The sequence below is a fragment of the Oryx dammah genome, unplaced genomic scaffold (genome assembly GCF_014754425.2).
Source record: "Oryx dammah isolate SB20612 unplaced genomic scaffold, SCBI_Odam_1.1 HiC_scaffold_4, whole genome shotgun sequence".
Lineage (NCBI taxonomy): Eukaryota > Metazoa > Chordata > Mammalia > Artiodactyla > Bovidae > Oryx > Oryx dammah.
In genome coordinates, this window is record NW_024070188.1 from 25,756,482 (window position 1) to 25,773,942 (window position 17,461).

The 17,461-nt window shown below is 41.6% G+C and overlaps 1 protein-coding gene across 3 annotated transcripts in view; it reads left to right on the top strand.

Moving 5' to 3' along the window:
• LAMA4 (laminin subunit alpha 4) overlaps positions 1-17,461 on the top strand; it is a 148,611-nt gene that overhangs the window by 52,306 nt on the left and 78,844 nt on the right. For 2 of the 3 annotated variants that reach the window (XM_040238464.1, XM_040238465.1), the window contains 3 exons: positions 11,320-11,534; positions 13,523-13,618; positions 15,807-15,958. In XM_040238464.1, coding sequence (XP_040094398.1) covers positions 11,320-11,534; positions 13,523-13,618; positions 15,807-15,958 — 463 coding nt within the window. The remainder of the gene's footprint in view (positions 1-11,319; positions 11,535-13,522; positions 13,619-15,806; positions 15,959-17,461) is intronic. The other variant, XM_040238466.1, reaches the window with a different exon arrangement.

Below are 17,461 nucleotides of genomic sequence, written 5' to 3' on the forward strand. Positions count from 1 at the left end.
TATATAGGTCTTTAGTTTCTTTAGGTAGGTATATTCCTAAGTATTTTATTCTTTTCATTGCAATGGTGAATGGAATTGTTTCCTTAATTTCTTTTTCTGCTTTCTCATTATTAGTGTATAGGAATGCAAGGGATTTCTGAGTGTTGATTTTATATCCTACAACTTTACTATATTCATTGATTAGCTCTAGTAGTTTTCCGGTGGAGTCTTTAGGATTTTCTATGTAGAGGATCATGTCATCTGCAAACAGTGAGAGTTTTACTTCTTCTTTTGCAATTTGGATTCCTTTTATTTCTTTTTCTGCTCTGATTGCTGTGGCCAAAACTTCAGAACTATGTTGAATAGTAGTGGTGAAAGTGGGCACCCTTGTCTTGTTCCTGACTTTAGGGGAAATGCTTTCAATTTTTCACCATTGAGGATAATGTTTGCTGTGGGTTTGTCATATATAGCTTTTATTATGTTGAGGTATGTTCCTTCTATTCCTGCTTTCTGGAGAGTTTTTATCATAAATGGATGTGGAATTTTGTCAAAGGCCTTCTGCATCTATTGAGATAATCATATGACTTTTATTTTTCAATTTGTTAATGTGGTGAATTACATTGATTGATTTATGGATATTGAAGAATCCTTGCATCCCTGGGATAAAGCCCACTTGGTCATGATGTATGATCTTTTTAATGTGTTGTTGGATTCTGATTGCTAGAATTTTGTTGAGGATTTTTGCATCTATGTTCATCAGTGATATTGGCCTGTAGTTTTCTTTTTTTGTGGCATCTTTGTCAGGTTTTGGTATTAGGGTGATTGTGGCCTCATAGAATGAGTTTGGCAGTTTATCTTCCTCTGCAATTTTCTGGAAGAGTTTGAGTAGGATAGGTGTTAGCTCTTCTCGAAATTTTTGGTAGAATTCAGCTCTGAAGCCGTCTGGACCTGGGCTTTTGTTTGCTGGAAGATTTCTGATTACAGTTTCAATTTCCATGCTTGTGATGAGTCTGTTACAGGCATTCCTTTTTTTATTACCTGGTCAGTTAATACAGTGATACATTGAAAAAGGCACAAACCTATTATTTAACCTATTTTTTATACCATTTCCTCTTTTGAAAAGTAATTCCATGAGTTTGGATTTTCTGAATGCCTTTTTTGGTATTTATACCTAACACTTTTTTAAGTTGCTTTGGGCTTTGCTCAAACAGGAAAGGACTTGGCAAGCAAGAGCGCACGGCTTCCCACCAAATGATTTCTGGCAAGATATTTCCCATCCTCCCTCAGCTGCTCACAGGTTTCTAAGATAAAAGGGCTTTCACTAAAAGAGTCTCACAGAGAGGCCTTATTTTTAACACAAATGCCATTAACCTCAGCCTCCCCATGTATTTAGGCAGCAAAATGATGCGTGGTGTCCTCAAGACAGGGAAGGAAGGGCCAGGAAGGACCAGTCAGACATCTAGTCCCATATCTCCACGGTCATGGGGCACTTGCTTCACACAGCACACTGCCTACCGCCCTGGGTGGGGCTCACAGACTCAGCCTAGGGTTCAAAAGGTAAACCTCAATTACCATTTCACATCCAAAGAAAACACCCTCCATCTCTCAAAGTGTAGCTCTGGAACTCTTTAGAAAAAGGCAGAGTGTCTATGGAATGTAGAAAATCTCTATATTTTGAGAAGATTGTTATTGTAATTGTTAAATATGCAAAATATGGATAATACTTTTGCTAAAAAGTTGTGGGATTTTCCCTCTTTTTACTGTAAGAGAAGAGGAGCATGAAAGCTAAGAGACCATGTGAATGTCATCCTATAGGGGGACTGCTAGAGATGATCAGATGACCTTCAGCTGATGAATGTTGGTGACACGCTTATTCTGTATTTCTTTATGTGGGGACCCAGAAACGTGAACCATCTGATTTACTCATTATTTGGCTCCCCAGGGGTGTGAGAGGTTGTTTATCAGCCAGAGATGGAGCTTCTTCTCATCAGTGTCTGAGGTTAAACTCAGTTTAGTCTGATAAGGATTGAGCAATATTACTGGCTAATGGGTGCTGGATGGCTCCTGAGAGGGGAATTAATAGTCTTAGAGTCCTGCTGACCAAACACACATTCCCCCAGAAGTGAAGTAACCTGGACCCCAAGGGCTCAGTTCTACACAATCACACAGGGGTGTGGATAGGGTTCTGTCAGTGACAGCGGGGGCCCTGGCACAAGATAGCATGTACCCTCAGACATGGAGCTGTGGGTGATAAATTCCCCGGCACACATTGGAGGCTCCTGGAGCCTGGCATTAATCAGCAAGGCTCAGTGAGCTCTGCTGCTTAGCTGGACCTGGATTGATAGGATGGAGGGGAGAGCACTAGTTTGGGAGGTGGAAGTAAAGTGCTGAGATGTAGCGTCAGCCTGGCTGAGTCCATCTCTCAGCTTTGGATTCCTTTGTGATCTCTTTGTGATCCTCCTGGGTAAGTTATTTGGTCTCTATGTGGCAATTTCCACGTCTCTAGAAAGGAAAAAAATCAAAAATACCCACCTCATAAGACTGTTGTGAGGAATACTGTGAAGTTCTTAGTATGGCACCTGGGACTTAATAAACGCTCGATAATAATTAACTGGTGACAGTGTGAGTCATTGTGCCTATTGTTCCGTTTCCACCACTGGCATAATGTGTGCTTGGGACCAGTTGGCTTGTTTCCCTAAATCTCAGTTTCCTTAACTAGAAACGGTGCCTTTACTATGATTGTCTCTTGTGTCCTCTCTCAGCCTCATAACTACCCCTAGAGGTGCTCATATTTTATCATTTTGCAGGTGAACCAGGATTTGGAAAGTTTGGGCTAAACATTTGTATTCTTCTGCCATTCTGCTTTTCCCAAATGTCTTCCTAAGAGTCTCCTGTTTTAAACATTGATGATTAATGAGCTAGATGAACTTCTGATATGGAGGAGAAAAATGGTTAATCTGTTGACTAGATTCTCTTTGACAGGAGGCTACATCTACAGGGGCTGTTCTAAGGCCTTTTATCTGCTTTGGGGGAGGATCACTTAGAATAAATTTCTCCATATTTCCTGTCCATCCTTCCTCACACCCTGCTCTTTTGAAGAGAATGTACTGAGGTCTTTTACATTAAAAATTGACCTGATAATCCAGGGAACTCTTCCTCAAAATATAACACAGAAACAGATTGTGGTGGAGCAGGTAGGGATATGATACATGTAAGATATGGTCTCTTGTCCTCAGTGAAGTCAAAGCTAGGGGAGGAGACAAACCTCAAAAGCACTGATTGCCAGACAGAAAAAAGGAAATGCCAAAGAGAAGGCTAGCAGAGGCTCTTCACAACTGTAGTGAAAGGAGAGATTTCCTTCCCATGGAGGGGCTGGGTCATCTCACAGGAGGTGGCCTCAACCACTTGTGATTTCTTTGACTCTGGAACTGAGGGGAGGGGGTCTCTGTTTTGAGTTTAATCATCAGATTGTTAAGTTTTTCCAGTTAAACTTCATCTAATATGTTTTCAGTTAATTTGTAAAGTCAAATCTGCCCACAAGATCTTTTCAAAATATGTAGCTGGTTTGTATGGATATCTATCTCATTCGTCCAAACAAGAACATGCTGGGTGTTTCTCTACTTAGAGATCATTTAATCAAAGGTGGTTTTCAAGTCTGACTTTGTGTATGTATCTCCTGGAAACCTTTGGATTCCCAGGCCCTGCCTAAACTCCTCTGTGCCCCACTGAAAAGAGACCTTTCAGGTGAGGCTGGGGGACCCATATTTTGACTCCCCGTTGGGTTCTTACAGCAATCATCTCACTGGCTTGTGAACTACTGGTCTGTTTCAACCTTTGATACCACACCCACAAACTACAAAATAGTGTTTCCCAAACTGCGACACAAGAGCCACAGGTGTCCTCGGAAATATTTGTGGAGGTTCATGGGTTCTCAGTGAGTTTTTTCTTAATTTTGTGTTTTATTTCAGTGATAATCCCGAGGGAAAAAAGTTCACTGGAACATGTTCTATATATTCTGTAGTACCATGTTATAATAGAGGAGGCTCTATCTGCCTCAGAGCTAAGGAGAAAATAATGGCTGATGGTGTGTCAGTAAGACATTACAGACAGCTGGAGGCCCAAAGACATGACATTGAGGCACACTGAGTCACTGTACAGCAGAAGATAAGAAGAGGTGCCAAGAATACCAGAAGAACTGTACAAAAACATCTTAATGACCCAGATAACCATGGTGGAGTGATCAGTCACCTAGAGCCAGACATCCTGGAATGCAAAGTCAAGTGGGCTTTACGAAACCTCACTATGACCAAAGCGAGTGGAGGCAATGGAATTCCAGTTGAGATATTTCAAATCCTAAAAGATGATGCTGTGAAAGTGTTGCACTCAATATGCCAGCAAATTTGGAAAACTTAGCAGTGGCCACAGGACTGGAAAAGGTCAGTTTTCATTCCAGTCCCCAAAGAAAGGCAATGCCAAAGAATGTTCAAACTACTGCACAGTTTACACTCATCTCACACGCTAGCAAAGTAATACTTAAAATTCTCCAAGCCAGGCTTCAACAGTATGTCAACCATGAACTTCCAGATATTCAAGCTGGATTTAGAAAAGGCAGAGGAACCAGAGATCAAATTGCCAAGATCCATTGGATCATAGAAAAAGCAAAAGAGTTCCAGAAAACATCTACTTCTTTATTGACTATGCCAAAGCCTTTGACTGTGTGGATCATAACAAACTGTGGAAAACTCTTCAAGAGATGGGAATACCAGACCACCTTACCTGCCTCCTGAGAAATCTGTATGTAGGTCAAGAAGCAACAGTTAGAACTGGACATGGAACAGTAAACTGGTTCCAAATCAGGAAAGGAATAAGTCAAGGCTATATATTGTCACCATGCTTATTTAACTTGACTTCCCTGGTGGCTCAGATTGTAAAGTGTCTGTCTACAATGCGGGAGACCTGGGTTCAATCCCTGGATCAGGAAGTTCCCTGGAGAAGGAAAAGGCAACACACTCCAGTACTCTTGCCTAGAAAATCCCATGGACGGAGGAGCCTGGTGTCCATGGGGTCGCAAAGAGTCGGACATGACTGACCAACTTCACTTTTATTTAACTTATATGCAGAGTACATCATGCAAAATGCCAGGCTGGATGAAGTACAAGCTGGAATCCAGATTGCTGGAAGAAATATCAATAACCTCAGATAAACAGATGGCACAACCCTGATGGCAGAAAGCGAAAAACTAAAGAGCGTCTTAATGAAAGTGGAAGAGGAGAGTGAAAAAGTTGGCTTAAAACTCAACATTCAGAAAACAAAGATCATGGCATCCAGTCCCATCACTTCATGGTGAATAGATGGGGAAACAATGAAAACAGTGACAGACTTTATTTTTGGGGGCTCCAAAATCACTGCAGATGGTGACTGCTGCCGTGAAATTAAAATAGGCTTACTCCTTGGAAGAAAAGTTATGACCAACATAGACAGTGTATTAAAAAGCAGAGACATTATTTTGCCAACAGAGGTCCATATAGTCAAAACTATGGTTTTTCCAGTAGTCATGTATGGATGTGAGAGTTGGACTATAAAGAAGGCTGAGCGCCAAAGAATTGACACTTTTGAACTGTGGTGTTGGAGAAGACTCTTGAGAGTCCCTTGGACTGCAAAGAAATCAGTCCTAAATATTCACTGGAAGGAATGATGCTGAAGCTGAAACTCCAATACTCTGGCCACCTGATGTGAAGAACTGACTCATTGGAAAAGACCCTGATGGTAGGAAAGATTGAAAGCGGGAGGAGAAGGGGACGACAGAGGACAAGATGGCTGGGTGGCATCACCAACTCGATGGACATGAGTTTGAGCAAGCTCCAGAAGTTGGTGATGGACAGGGAAGCCTGGAAAACTGCAGTCCATGGGGTCACAAAGAGTTGAACACGACTGGACAACTGAGCTGAACTGAACTGAGTCCTCACACAGCACAGGGCAGGTCGTGCATGCTGCAGTCCAACGGCCCTCTACCATGTCACATTGCAAATGGCCATTCAGTTGCAACAACATCATCTGTTGCCTGAATGATGCTGTTAATTTGAATTTGATTCATTTTATAGTTTTGTTGTGTTTTATTTGGAAAATTTATTCTGGTTTTTCAAGATATATAAGAGTCATAGAGATAAAGAGTTACTACTTAGTTTTCTGTTTGAAGTATTTAACGATGATTTAAGTGAACACTGGAAGAGATAGTCTATATAAATGTTTTCCTTTTCACAAGGATGCATACAACATACATGTTTGCGCAACACTGGTCTAAAATAGGAAAGATATGAGCCTCTTTAGTACTGTGCAAAATAGCTCAAACATGCTGGTCTTCCCAGTAAGGTCCGAGTTATTTAGCCTACTCTGGGCCCTGCCTGTCTCTTCCCAAAGCCCTTTCTCACCTCATAATTTAAACTCCCCGTACTGGGCCTGCTGCTGTTATCACCCACTGGGTCAGCTGCAGAGCTTACCACATATTGTTGCATTTAGGTGATGATCATGGTGATAATGGTAAAAATAATTGGTAATATTTACTAGTGCTTACTGTATGCCAGCTACTATTGTCAGCACTTTCTTTGCAGGCAATGATACATTTAAACCTCAAAGAAAAATCCTATGAGATACCATTTTCGTCCTTATTTACAGAGAAAGAAAGTGAGACACAGAGAGGTTAAGCCACTTGTTCAAAGTCAAACAGTTATTAAAAATCTTCTTTGAACTGTGAGCTTCTCTTCATTCTTCCCCCATTAAAGTATCTAGAATATTGTAGGCACTGAGTTACATTTGTTTCAGTAATGCTTCTTTAAAACTTTTTTACTAAAAAACCCCAGAACTTTTATTATTCCTTTAAAAAGACTCCATGCAGTGACAAGAGTTAGACATTTCTTGCACCATTTGACACCCTACTTCTCACCCCATGCCTGGAAAATCAAAGATCCAGAACTGAATAGAGGTTGCAAATGTAGGTTATCTTCTGAGGCAAATAATTATAAAATGAACAATCATATGGACAGGAGTTTTGAATCTCATTCTCATTCAGAGTGACCTTCCCTCTGCTCCTAAGTAGTGCATTTTATTTAAAGATGGAGGGGCCTGAGACTCAGATCCTTGAGATTTAATCTGAAGTCATACAACCCTCATTGTTCAATGAAGAGTTTTCAGTTACTCAACATATATGATATCCATGCTCTAAGTAATCCATATTGTCTCTTGTGGCAGCTTTAACAGTGTACCTTCGTCCATTCAGCTCTTTGAGGGATTGAGAGACATGCTGAAACCATATGAGGATTTATTAGGTGGCTCTTATTGCTTAAGGATCAGGAAAGAAGAATGGGGCAAATTAAAGTAGATTTAAGGGAATCTGAAAATCTAACAGGAAAGGCCAAACATAATATCATCAGACCATGATGAGGACAGTGACAATGATTTTGATAATGACCTTGAAGTTAGAAAAAAATAAGAGGAAGCTAACATTTATTGAGGATTATATTATGTTTCAGGTTTCCGAGGTGGCGCAGTGGTAAAGAATCTGCCTGCCAGGGTAGGAGACTCAGGTTCGATCCGTGGGTTGGGAAGATCCCCTAGGGTAGGAAATGTATTCTTGCTGGGAATATCCCATGGACAGAGGAGCCTGGAGGGCTACAACCCATGGGCTCACAAAGAGTCAGACGCAACTAAACACGCACCATATTATGATTTGTTGATTTAGTCTGATTCTTTATGCAGGTATCATGTTTTACAAACTTAAGCTGTCAGACCTGTTATCTGTACAAAATTCTTCTTATAAGCCCTACTCTTGCCTGCTCCATTTCTGGATTCTTGCCCTGTGATCTAGAATGGGTTACTTATATTTTCCTAGCTTTAGTTCCCAGTCTTTGGTAGAGAAGTGGAGAGCATTTATCTGGCACCTACTGTGTAACAGATACTTTTTTTCTTTGTTTAATTTAACCCAAATGACTATAGAGCCATGTCCTCCTCAGAAAAGCTTCTGTGCCACCTGGGCTGGGAATTTTGGCACCTTTGATAAAGGCATTCAGTGAGGGCTAGAATGTAGCCCTGGGAAGAGAAACAAAGGAGAAAGAGCAGAGGACAGGGAAAACACTAGAAAAACTCCCCAAATAATAGTTTTTCATCAAGAATTTTTTTTTTACCAAAATGTTTTTTCCAAAAAGCCTATCTTTTTTCCCCCCATTTTGCCAAATAATATGATCACTGACTGAAATAACAAAGTTCATATGTCACTGTTTTTTTATTTGCATGTATATTTATCAGCTCTATTTTCTGAGTGAATTAAGTCATTAGTATAACTAGAAATGAAATTATGGAAGCAAATAAAAGTGCACCAGTCCTGGGTACCTGGACTCCAGTGTTGACTCTGAATCCAATTCCTGGTCCTTTTGTATCCTTTGTAATTTACTCTTTGAGGGCAGGAATTAGGCATATTAATAGATGGCATTTGATTACTCACCTGTTAAATCATTAATGGCTTAATTAGTTGACTCATTAATGCCATACTTGTGGAGTGGAAAGAGTATAAACTTGGGAGTCCCACTCGATGCTTGAGCCATGTAGTGGGGAACCAGTCATCCAGCTTCTTCATCGTCTGGTTTCCTCATCTATAAACTTGGAGTCAGAGAGGGCTTAGTACAAAACCTTTGCATTCTCAGGCTATAACGTCTGTAGGGTTGAAGTTGAGACTGTGACTTCAGAGTTGCCTCTGAGACTGCCACCAAAAGATGCTCTTGAAATTCAAAGTAACTCAAAGTAAGTCTCTACTGTGGTTGAGATTCTGACTTAGAGAAGAGAGAGTTTGGTTTTTCTCTTGTATAAAACCAGGAGACCACCTATGGAGATCAAAAACAGTGGAATCAAACAGAGGAAAGAAAGTAACTGGCATCTGGCTTCTGTGAGCTTGGACAAGTCCGTTCACTCCCGGGCCTCAGGCTCCCAGTTGCACACTGAGGTGGCAGATCCGCATCGCATTTTAGTGAGCCTAAGAATCCTAATATTCTGTTTGGTGGATTGCAGCCCAGGATAGTAATTCAATCCAACCGTGCCACAGAGGAATGATGTATGCTAACTTGGGGACCAGAGGGCCTGTAAACTAGAGGTACAGAGACATAAGTATAAATAACAAAATGTATCAAACATTTCCTCTTTGTGGCTTGTGTGGCACTTACCATTCATTCTTATCTTCTTCATAGTCCTCGGTATCTAGAGTTTGTATAATTATGCCTAATTCCTTTCTTGTTCTTTCAGTGCATAGGCTGTGTGTTTTTCCTCTTCCTGTCTCTCCATGCCTTACACAAATAGACATGAATTGCCCTTCTGTTGGTTGAATTCACTCATTCATGTAAGGCAGCAGCAGTGTGATCCAGGGTGGAGTGAAGAAAAGAACATCAGGGTTAGAGGGTCTGGGTCATATGCTGTCACTTCCTGGCTGTGCGAGACTGGGAAATCAAACTAGCCTCTCAACCTCAGAATGCCAGGCCTGGGTGCCCTCCCTCCTGGGTGTCTGTGGTAACTAAATAAACTTACCTAGTCGAAGCCATGAGATGCAATGCAAGTGACTGAACATACACCATCATTATGATTACATCAGAAAACTGAGACAGGAATAAAGCCTGGGAAAACATACACAAAATGTTGAACAGTGATTTTGTTAAGGTCTTGGGATTACAGATGTGATCTTTTTTTTTTAGTTTCTCTGTTTTTCAAATGTTCTGAATCATAATTCTTTTGCTTTAAATGGTGGCCTTTAAAAATGTGGTGTCTTATTATTACTGGCTAGGTCTTATTGGTTTCCTTGGAAAGTCTTGCTTTCCACTCCCAAGGCCAAGGTTCCACCCGAGGCCCTCCCCACCCAATCCTGGTCTCCTATTCCAGCCCACGGTCCATCCTGAACTCTTAGGCCAACACTGGCTTCGCTCACCATTACTTTTATCACACATGAAAACCTTCACTGGCTCTCTTCCTTTTTCTTTCTCTTCAAAATTGACTCCTGTGCCCAACCTTCAGTCCCATAATGGTGCAACTGCACATTCTTTCCAGCCACTCCCAAAGCTGCTTCAGCCCACCTTAGCCAGTCTTCAACACCAATTTAGGGTGCACAGCAAAACAGGGACAACAGCCAGCCAGAAAATGTGTATGTTGGCTCAAACAGTATTCTTACAAAGTTTAAAGCAACCTTTAAAAACTAAGATTTCACATACAAATCCAAATTTCAACATTTCCTTTAAAAACAGTAAGATTTACCGGACAGATCATTCCCTCACAGGTACAGTGTGGAAACCGTTGATAGGAGCTGAGAAGCACCTGCCCCCTCAGATGAGGCCTGTGGTCCCATCACGCTCAGCAGGGATTCTGCTGGCCTACAGGTTACCTTTTGGAAACAGTAAAGAAAGGTATTTTTCCTCTGGGTAGAGGCAGCCCCACCCAGAGTGCGCAACTTGGCAAAGCCAGCAAAGGCTGGAAAGATATCAGTCTCTACTCTCCAACTGGGCTGGATTCTCTTCATTAAGGGCCAGCTGGCATGACTATAGGCATCAGCTCTGCCCCCACAACAAATGCAGCTAGGTATCTGGCCTCTGTAGGCTTATGTATCTAAAACCTACAGAATAATGGCCATCTGGCTCCGACTCCACTTATCTGTGGGACTCCCTCGGCTCTGCCCTCTGCTTCATCTCCACACTGTCTTCTTTCAGTCACAGGATGGCTGGCAGAGCCAGTCATGCTGCCTGCCTCTTTATTCACCTGCGGATGGAGAGAATGCCTTCACAAAGCCCTCAAACAGCCCGAGCTCCACTCCAATTCAATCACTCCTGTGCCAAACCATTTTGACTGGGACAGTGCCAGGCACTGGCTGGCTCAGGTTTAGTATCAGAACAATCACTCTGGCAAGGTGGAATATATACCAGTGATTCTCAATAAAGGTATTATTAAAATTTTGTCCAGAACAATTCTTAGCTGTGTCCTAGTGGCAAATCTCATGGCCACATTTAGCATATCTAGTACCACCATCCTATGGCAGCAGTGCATCCCAGTCATTGGGGTGTGACCACAAATGCCCACAAACTGGTTATAGCCAGAGACTCCTGCACCTGAAGGTCTTGCTGAACTGACTGGGCTGGAACACAATGGAGAAGGGTAGTTCCTTAAAAAACAAAGTTCAGTTCTATAGGAAGGTGGGAGAGGGGGGGTTAATTCTGGGAGAACAGTCCAGAGAGATTCATTATACTTTCTTCTAGGTAGGAAAGAAGACAAAAAGGAAGAAAACTATGGATGCTCAATTTTTAACATGTGATTCCCCTTCAGATGTGCTCCTGGTTACTATGGAAACCCCTTGCTGATCGGAAGCACTTGTAAGAAATGTGACTGCAGTGGGAATTCAGATCCTAACCTGATCTTTGAAGATTGTGATGAGGTCACTGGCCAGTGTAGGAATTGCTTACGCAACACCACTGGATTCAAGTGTGAACGGTGCGCACCTGGGTACTATGGAGATGCGAGGAGAGCCAAGAACTGTGCAGGTACAGTGCTGTGCACACTACTGCAGCCACCCGACGGGCGCACATGTGATAGGAGCAGGCCAAGTGGATTTCTCTTGGGGACATACTGCAGTTACCCCCTTGACACTTTTCCAGGGTAATATGGAGGCTCAAGGTATGCATCCCACATTCATAGGGGTAGATATTTTTGTCACACCTAGTGTAACTTAGCTCACGGGTAGAATGGACCATGAGACACTTAATTTCAGTGACCTTTTGTCTTATCATCTATATGTCCTTCCAGTTTTGACCAAAGAAATAAATCAGACTTCTGCAGATAACCTATCATTGACCAGAGGACTGAATGAAATCTTGCGTGGTTCACATCAATTTTCTTATTCTGCAAACTATGTCTGTCTTTGTAGTTATATTTGGTAAAAATTAGCATTTCAGTGAAATAGATTAGCAAATCCAGAAGTAGTTTCCTCCCCCTATTTCTTCAAATTATCAGAGAAAATATTTCAGGGACAGTATCTTCCTGGTTAGACTTCAGTTAGACTGAAAAGTACCAATTTTATTTGGGATTTCTTCAATCCATTTACCTCAGAGAGTGAAGCTCTTCAGAAGTAAAGTTAAATTGCCTTCCTGCAGGATTAAAGGGAGGCTGAGACTGAGTATTCTTCCTTTTATGTGCCTTTGAGATGAAGAAGACTGAGGAAAGGGTATTGTGCTCTTGTGGCTTGCTTCAGTTGGAGATACTCTCACTGAAACAGGTTTCCACTTAAAGAGATTTTTAAGAAGTGAAGAGTTTGAAATTGAGAAGAAAACAAATATGGTCTGCAAAAGTCACAGAAAAGTAACCATGCCTCCAGGAAAGCTGTGTGCATAGAAGCATAACCTCGAGAATAACAGAGGGAGGAGAGGAGCATTGTGTCCAGTCAGACTAGAGAGAAGTGGGCATCAGAAAGAGGGTTGGCAAAGCCGAAGACTTAAACATTGACATCCTGATTCTCAAAATATTAACTAAACTCATGTTTAAATGACATGATTGCAGATCACTCTTAGAAAAGAAACTAATGTTGGAAGCAATAATGCGTGACCTTGCTGAAGTGTTTCATAAATCTGTATTTTGTGCAACATTTTAACAGCCAAAATGTAATAAATGTATGTTATCCTTGAAGCCAATTTTTTATGATTATTCTGTAAAGACAGTTAAGAGGTGGGAGGAAGTTCACAATTCTATTCCAGCTTACTGCTAGCCTACATAACTGAAGAAATCCTTTATAAATATTAAAAATTAATATCCACTCCAAAATGCACTGGAAAATGAACAGTCTGGTGAGACTGAGGTTTTGTTTTTGTTTTTTCCCCAAAAAGCATTCTTAAAAATCACCAATAAATTAATAATGGGCTCTCAGGTCTTCTAAATTCATGTAAATATGGTCCTAATTCTTTTCACAACATTGTTCTCAGCTGTCCCACTGGTAGCTATCATTGGGAGGTTTGGAGTCAGTCTTGCCAAGGGTCAAGCCCTGTAGGAGCCAAGAATCGCTCTTGGGTCCCCTCACTCCTAGTGGGCGGCTTCTCGCTCACACCTGGCAGTAATCAAACCTAGACTTGGATTAAACTGGAGAATGTGACTGTGATAAAAGGATGACTTGGATTCCAGCTGAATGATGGACTCTGTGATCATTTTGTACCTTGTGAAACTGACCCGGATCTCTTTGGACTGAAGCAGTTGCAAAGTCATGTCAGAATCTCAAAAAGTTGGGACGGGAACCCTAGAATATTGAGATTTATCTACTTTTGGCCCAGGGTCACCTTTGAAAGTCTCACCAAGCTGGGGCTTAATTGGGTAAGAGGAGTAATTCCTAAATCATGTATTCCTCATGATCTTAAGAAAGAGTATAAATTAATCCCCACTGAAAAATTATATACTGATAGCAAGTATTTCTGCAAACCGCAAAACACTGTGATATTTTAGGCATTAAGAAAATGAATCCCTAATCTCTTGTTTTTGTTTCCCACAGCGTGCAATTGTGGGGGAGGCCCATGTGACAGTGTAACCGGAGAGTGCTTGGAAGAAGGTTTTGAGCCCCCTACAGGCACGGACTGCCCAACCATAAGTAAAAATAACAGTACATGATTGACTAACCCCACTTTCTCTAATGTGCTGCAGGTGTAGGATTGAGAAGAGCTATGCAATCCCACCCTCTCTAGAAACTGTCTGAGTCCTACTGTTGGCTTTAACCCTGTCTGTGCCTCAACCAAATGGACCCTAAGCAAAAGACATTCATTCCACTTGATTCCAGTTGGCAAATAGCAAGTTGCATTTAAACAGCTCTATTTTAGAAAAATTATTTTTGTCAAGTCTTTAAGTTCAACATCTTACTTAGTAGGTAAAGTTGGAAATACAGTTCCCAATGACTGAGTTCATTTTAGGTCCTTTTTCTATATTATCTTTCAGGTCCTCAGATAATGTAATCCATAGACAATGCTTTACAACATTTGGTAAACTCATATACCCAGAGATTTAAGTGCTTTTCCCCAAATCACCCCAAATCTGAAGTGGCACCAGTAATATAATATTCAGTCCTTATGAAAAGGAGCAGCCTTCTCTCTTTCCTGTCTCTCCTGTCATTCAGATCATGAAAGTGAAAGTGAATGTTGCTCAGTCGTGTCCAACTCTTTGGGATCCCGTGGATTATACTGTCCATGGAATTCTCCAGACCAGAATACTGGAGTAGGTAGTCTTTCCCTTCTCCAGGGGATCTTCCCAGCCCAGGGATCGAACCCAGGTCTCCCACATTGCAGATGGATTCTTTACCAGCTGAGCCACCGGGGAAGCCAAGAATACTGGAGAGAGTAGTCTATCCCTTCTCCAGGGGATCTTCCCGACCCAGGAATTGAACCAGGTTCTCCTGCATTGCAGGCGGATTCTTTACCCACTGAGCTATCAGGGAAGCCCAATTCAAATCATGAGTAGTCCTAATAGTCTACCTACTGAAACATTTCAAAACAAACGCCCAGAGCCAGTCTTAATGACTTCTCAAGTGTCCTTTAAGCCAGTAGCCTAGAAAAGTCCATGATTGATTTTCAGAAGGATTTAAGGAAAGTTTTGCCTTAGAAAGCCTTCTATCAAGAAAGTAACTAATATTTGGCTTTAAGTAGAGTGTTTTAAAGACTACTTTAATATTAGATATCCCTTCCCCCAGACAAAAACATCTTGGCCTCTCAGTCCCTCTGGGCACAAGAGATTAATATCACAATGAATCCCATATTGGAAGGTGACATAGGATGGAAGGCACAGGCTGGGCAAAGTTTGCATACTGACAGCACTGGTGATCCTCTGTGCACAGTAGCTTTAAGGACATCAAGGTGCCTGCTTGGCCTCTATGTGTCTCCTCCACCAGCCTGATGTACTGGCTGGGGAGTCATTCCTTAGAGAGAGCATATGAGGAAGACTGCATTAAACTTCAAGTAACAAATTAACATATTAACAACCATTATTAACCCTTTAGTCTCCATTTATCAGTTCTCTAGAAGAGAGTACGTCTGGAGGAAAGAGGTTGGAAACAGAAAAATTTCAAAGAGTGTCCTTAGTGTGTCCCAGGAGGGCATTGGATTGTGGGGGTGATGACAGTGGTCAGAGGGACTCGAATGTGAAATGTAGGAAGCAGCGAGAAACCGCCACCCTCCTCACCACATGTGCAGGGTCGTCAGCTGTCAGAGAGTAATATTAGCAAACAGTGAGGTCCTGCCGACCTGTTCAGACAGGAGGTCAGGCCCGGAGGAGGCACTGGGCCATCCATGGAGTGAGGAGAAAGCACTGGAATCTGAACAATCAGTAGGGAAAGCTGCTGGGAGAGGAGAAATGGCAGGCGAGTTCCATCTTCACTGGCCGGCACCAAGCAGAAACCCACAGCCTGACGTGGAGGGCATCCTCCCAGACAGCTTTCCCCTAACCAGAGAAAAGTGGGGAGAAGGTTCTTTTCAGCCACCCCCCGTCTCTCAGATGCCTTGCCCTTTGTGCTTCCTTTCCTCCTCAGCTCAGCCATTAGTGTTCATGGTAACCTGCTTTTCAGTGGCATGTTTGTTTTTTATGTTTTAAGCAGGGATAGTGCCCAACGTACACTTTGGTCATCTGAGGCTCTCTGAGTATAAGGACTAGTTTCATGGTCCAGAATAGCTCCTCAGGAAACAAAAATATGAATAGTATTAACCAAGGAAGGGCATATAATGACCAACTTAGAGCAGCATGCTTCCCAGCCGACCTTTGATTTTGAGGAAATGACATGCCTGTTGTACCACCAGGCTGCGATAAATGCATCTGGGATCTGACTGATGACCTTCGGTTAGCAGCGCTCTCAATTGAAGAAAGCAAATCCGGCCTGTTGAGTGTGTCATCTGGTGCCGCAGCTCATAGGCACGTGAACGACATCAACTCCACCATCTACCTCCTCAAAGTATGCAGGAATGGTGTACTTTCCGTGTATTTTCACTCTGGTTTCACAGGGTCACTCCTAGTACCTCCTACCCTTTTCTTATCTGAGTCCAGTAGTTATATTACAGATTGCTAGTCCTTGGAAATTATGAAAAGTTGATTATAGTCATGCACTCCATCCTAAACCAGGAGCTGCCATCCATGAAAAAGGTTAATGGAAAATGAGATGCCTGAAAAACTAGTATCTATGTGCAAAGCTATTGGTAGAGGAGAAACACTTATTTTCTTAAGCTGTACATTGGTTACTTCAGTCAACATAACAAACATACTATTACCTTAGCTTCAGTTTGCTGTGTTTTCGTGGGTTTCTCTGAAAACTAATGCATACACTGTTCTCTCTTTTTCCTTTCTTTCCTCCCTCTTTCTTCTGCCCTTGCCATTCTATCTCACTGACACACATTTTTTCTCTTTTTTCCATACTCAAACACACACTCAAACACACAAGCATGCTCATATGCTCTGTTTCTCTTCCTTGATCTAGTGGTTAAATCTGATAAGTTAAAGGCAGACAGTAGTCAAAAACTGTTAACAGTGCTTATATATCTAAGCTTTAAGAGGTGTTTTTTCCCTCTCTAAATTATAGGCTTCTGTCACAACCAACAGATACTTTTTAAGACAATGATAATCAGCTGAAAGTTTAATAGAATACCAGTATGCTTGTTTATTTTGTTAGTCAAATTAATGTAGTGGTTAAGAGCACAAATTTTGACACCAGAATGCTTAGATTCAAATCCCTGCTCTGACACTTACTAGCTTTGCAACCTTGAATAAATTATTTAACCTCTTTAGTTTTCATTCCCCTCATATGAAATTGAGGATAATTATTACACCTATCTCATGGGTTGTTGAGAGAATTCAGTGAGTTGTTATATAGAGAGCAGTCAGAATAGTATCTAACATAGAAAATGCTCAATTCTCTGCTTTTAGGAGGTACAAATAATATCCACAGCAATTGCCCAAATCGGCAAAGTGTAGAACAAAACAAAAATCACAAAGTTGTAAAGTTGGATTAAGTCTTAGTAAGCACTCTGTTCCCAGTTGAGGAATTGTTTTTTGTCCAAACTCATCTATTTGGACACATGAAGGCAGTAATTCTCAGAGGAGTCACCCAGACTCGGTCCCCTTGATACTGCTTGAATCCTCTTTCCCCAAAAGGACAGTTTCAAGGTAGAACTAGTTATTATATCAGATATAATAATTTTGTAGCTGATAGGAAGTCAGTGCCCAGATTGAAGGACTTACTCCAAATTGAAAGAAAGCTACACCTGGTGCAAACTCCTCAAAAATGGAAATGAAAAGGGCAAATTGTCTGAAATAAAAATAATTGTTCTCCTTACACTAGTAAGAGGAAACCGAATTTCTAGAACTCAACTTTCATTGATCAAGGTGGGTTATCATTTCCTCGAAGACCTGCCAGAATTGAAATTTTAAAGCTCAGACATGCAAAGCCACCACCCGTCTCTAT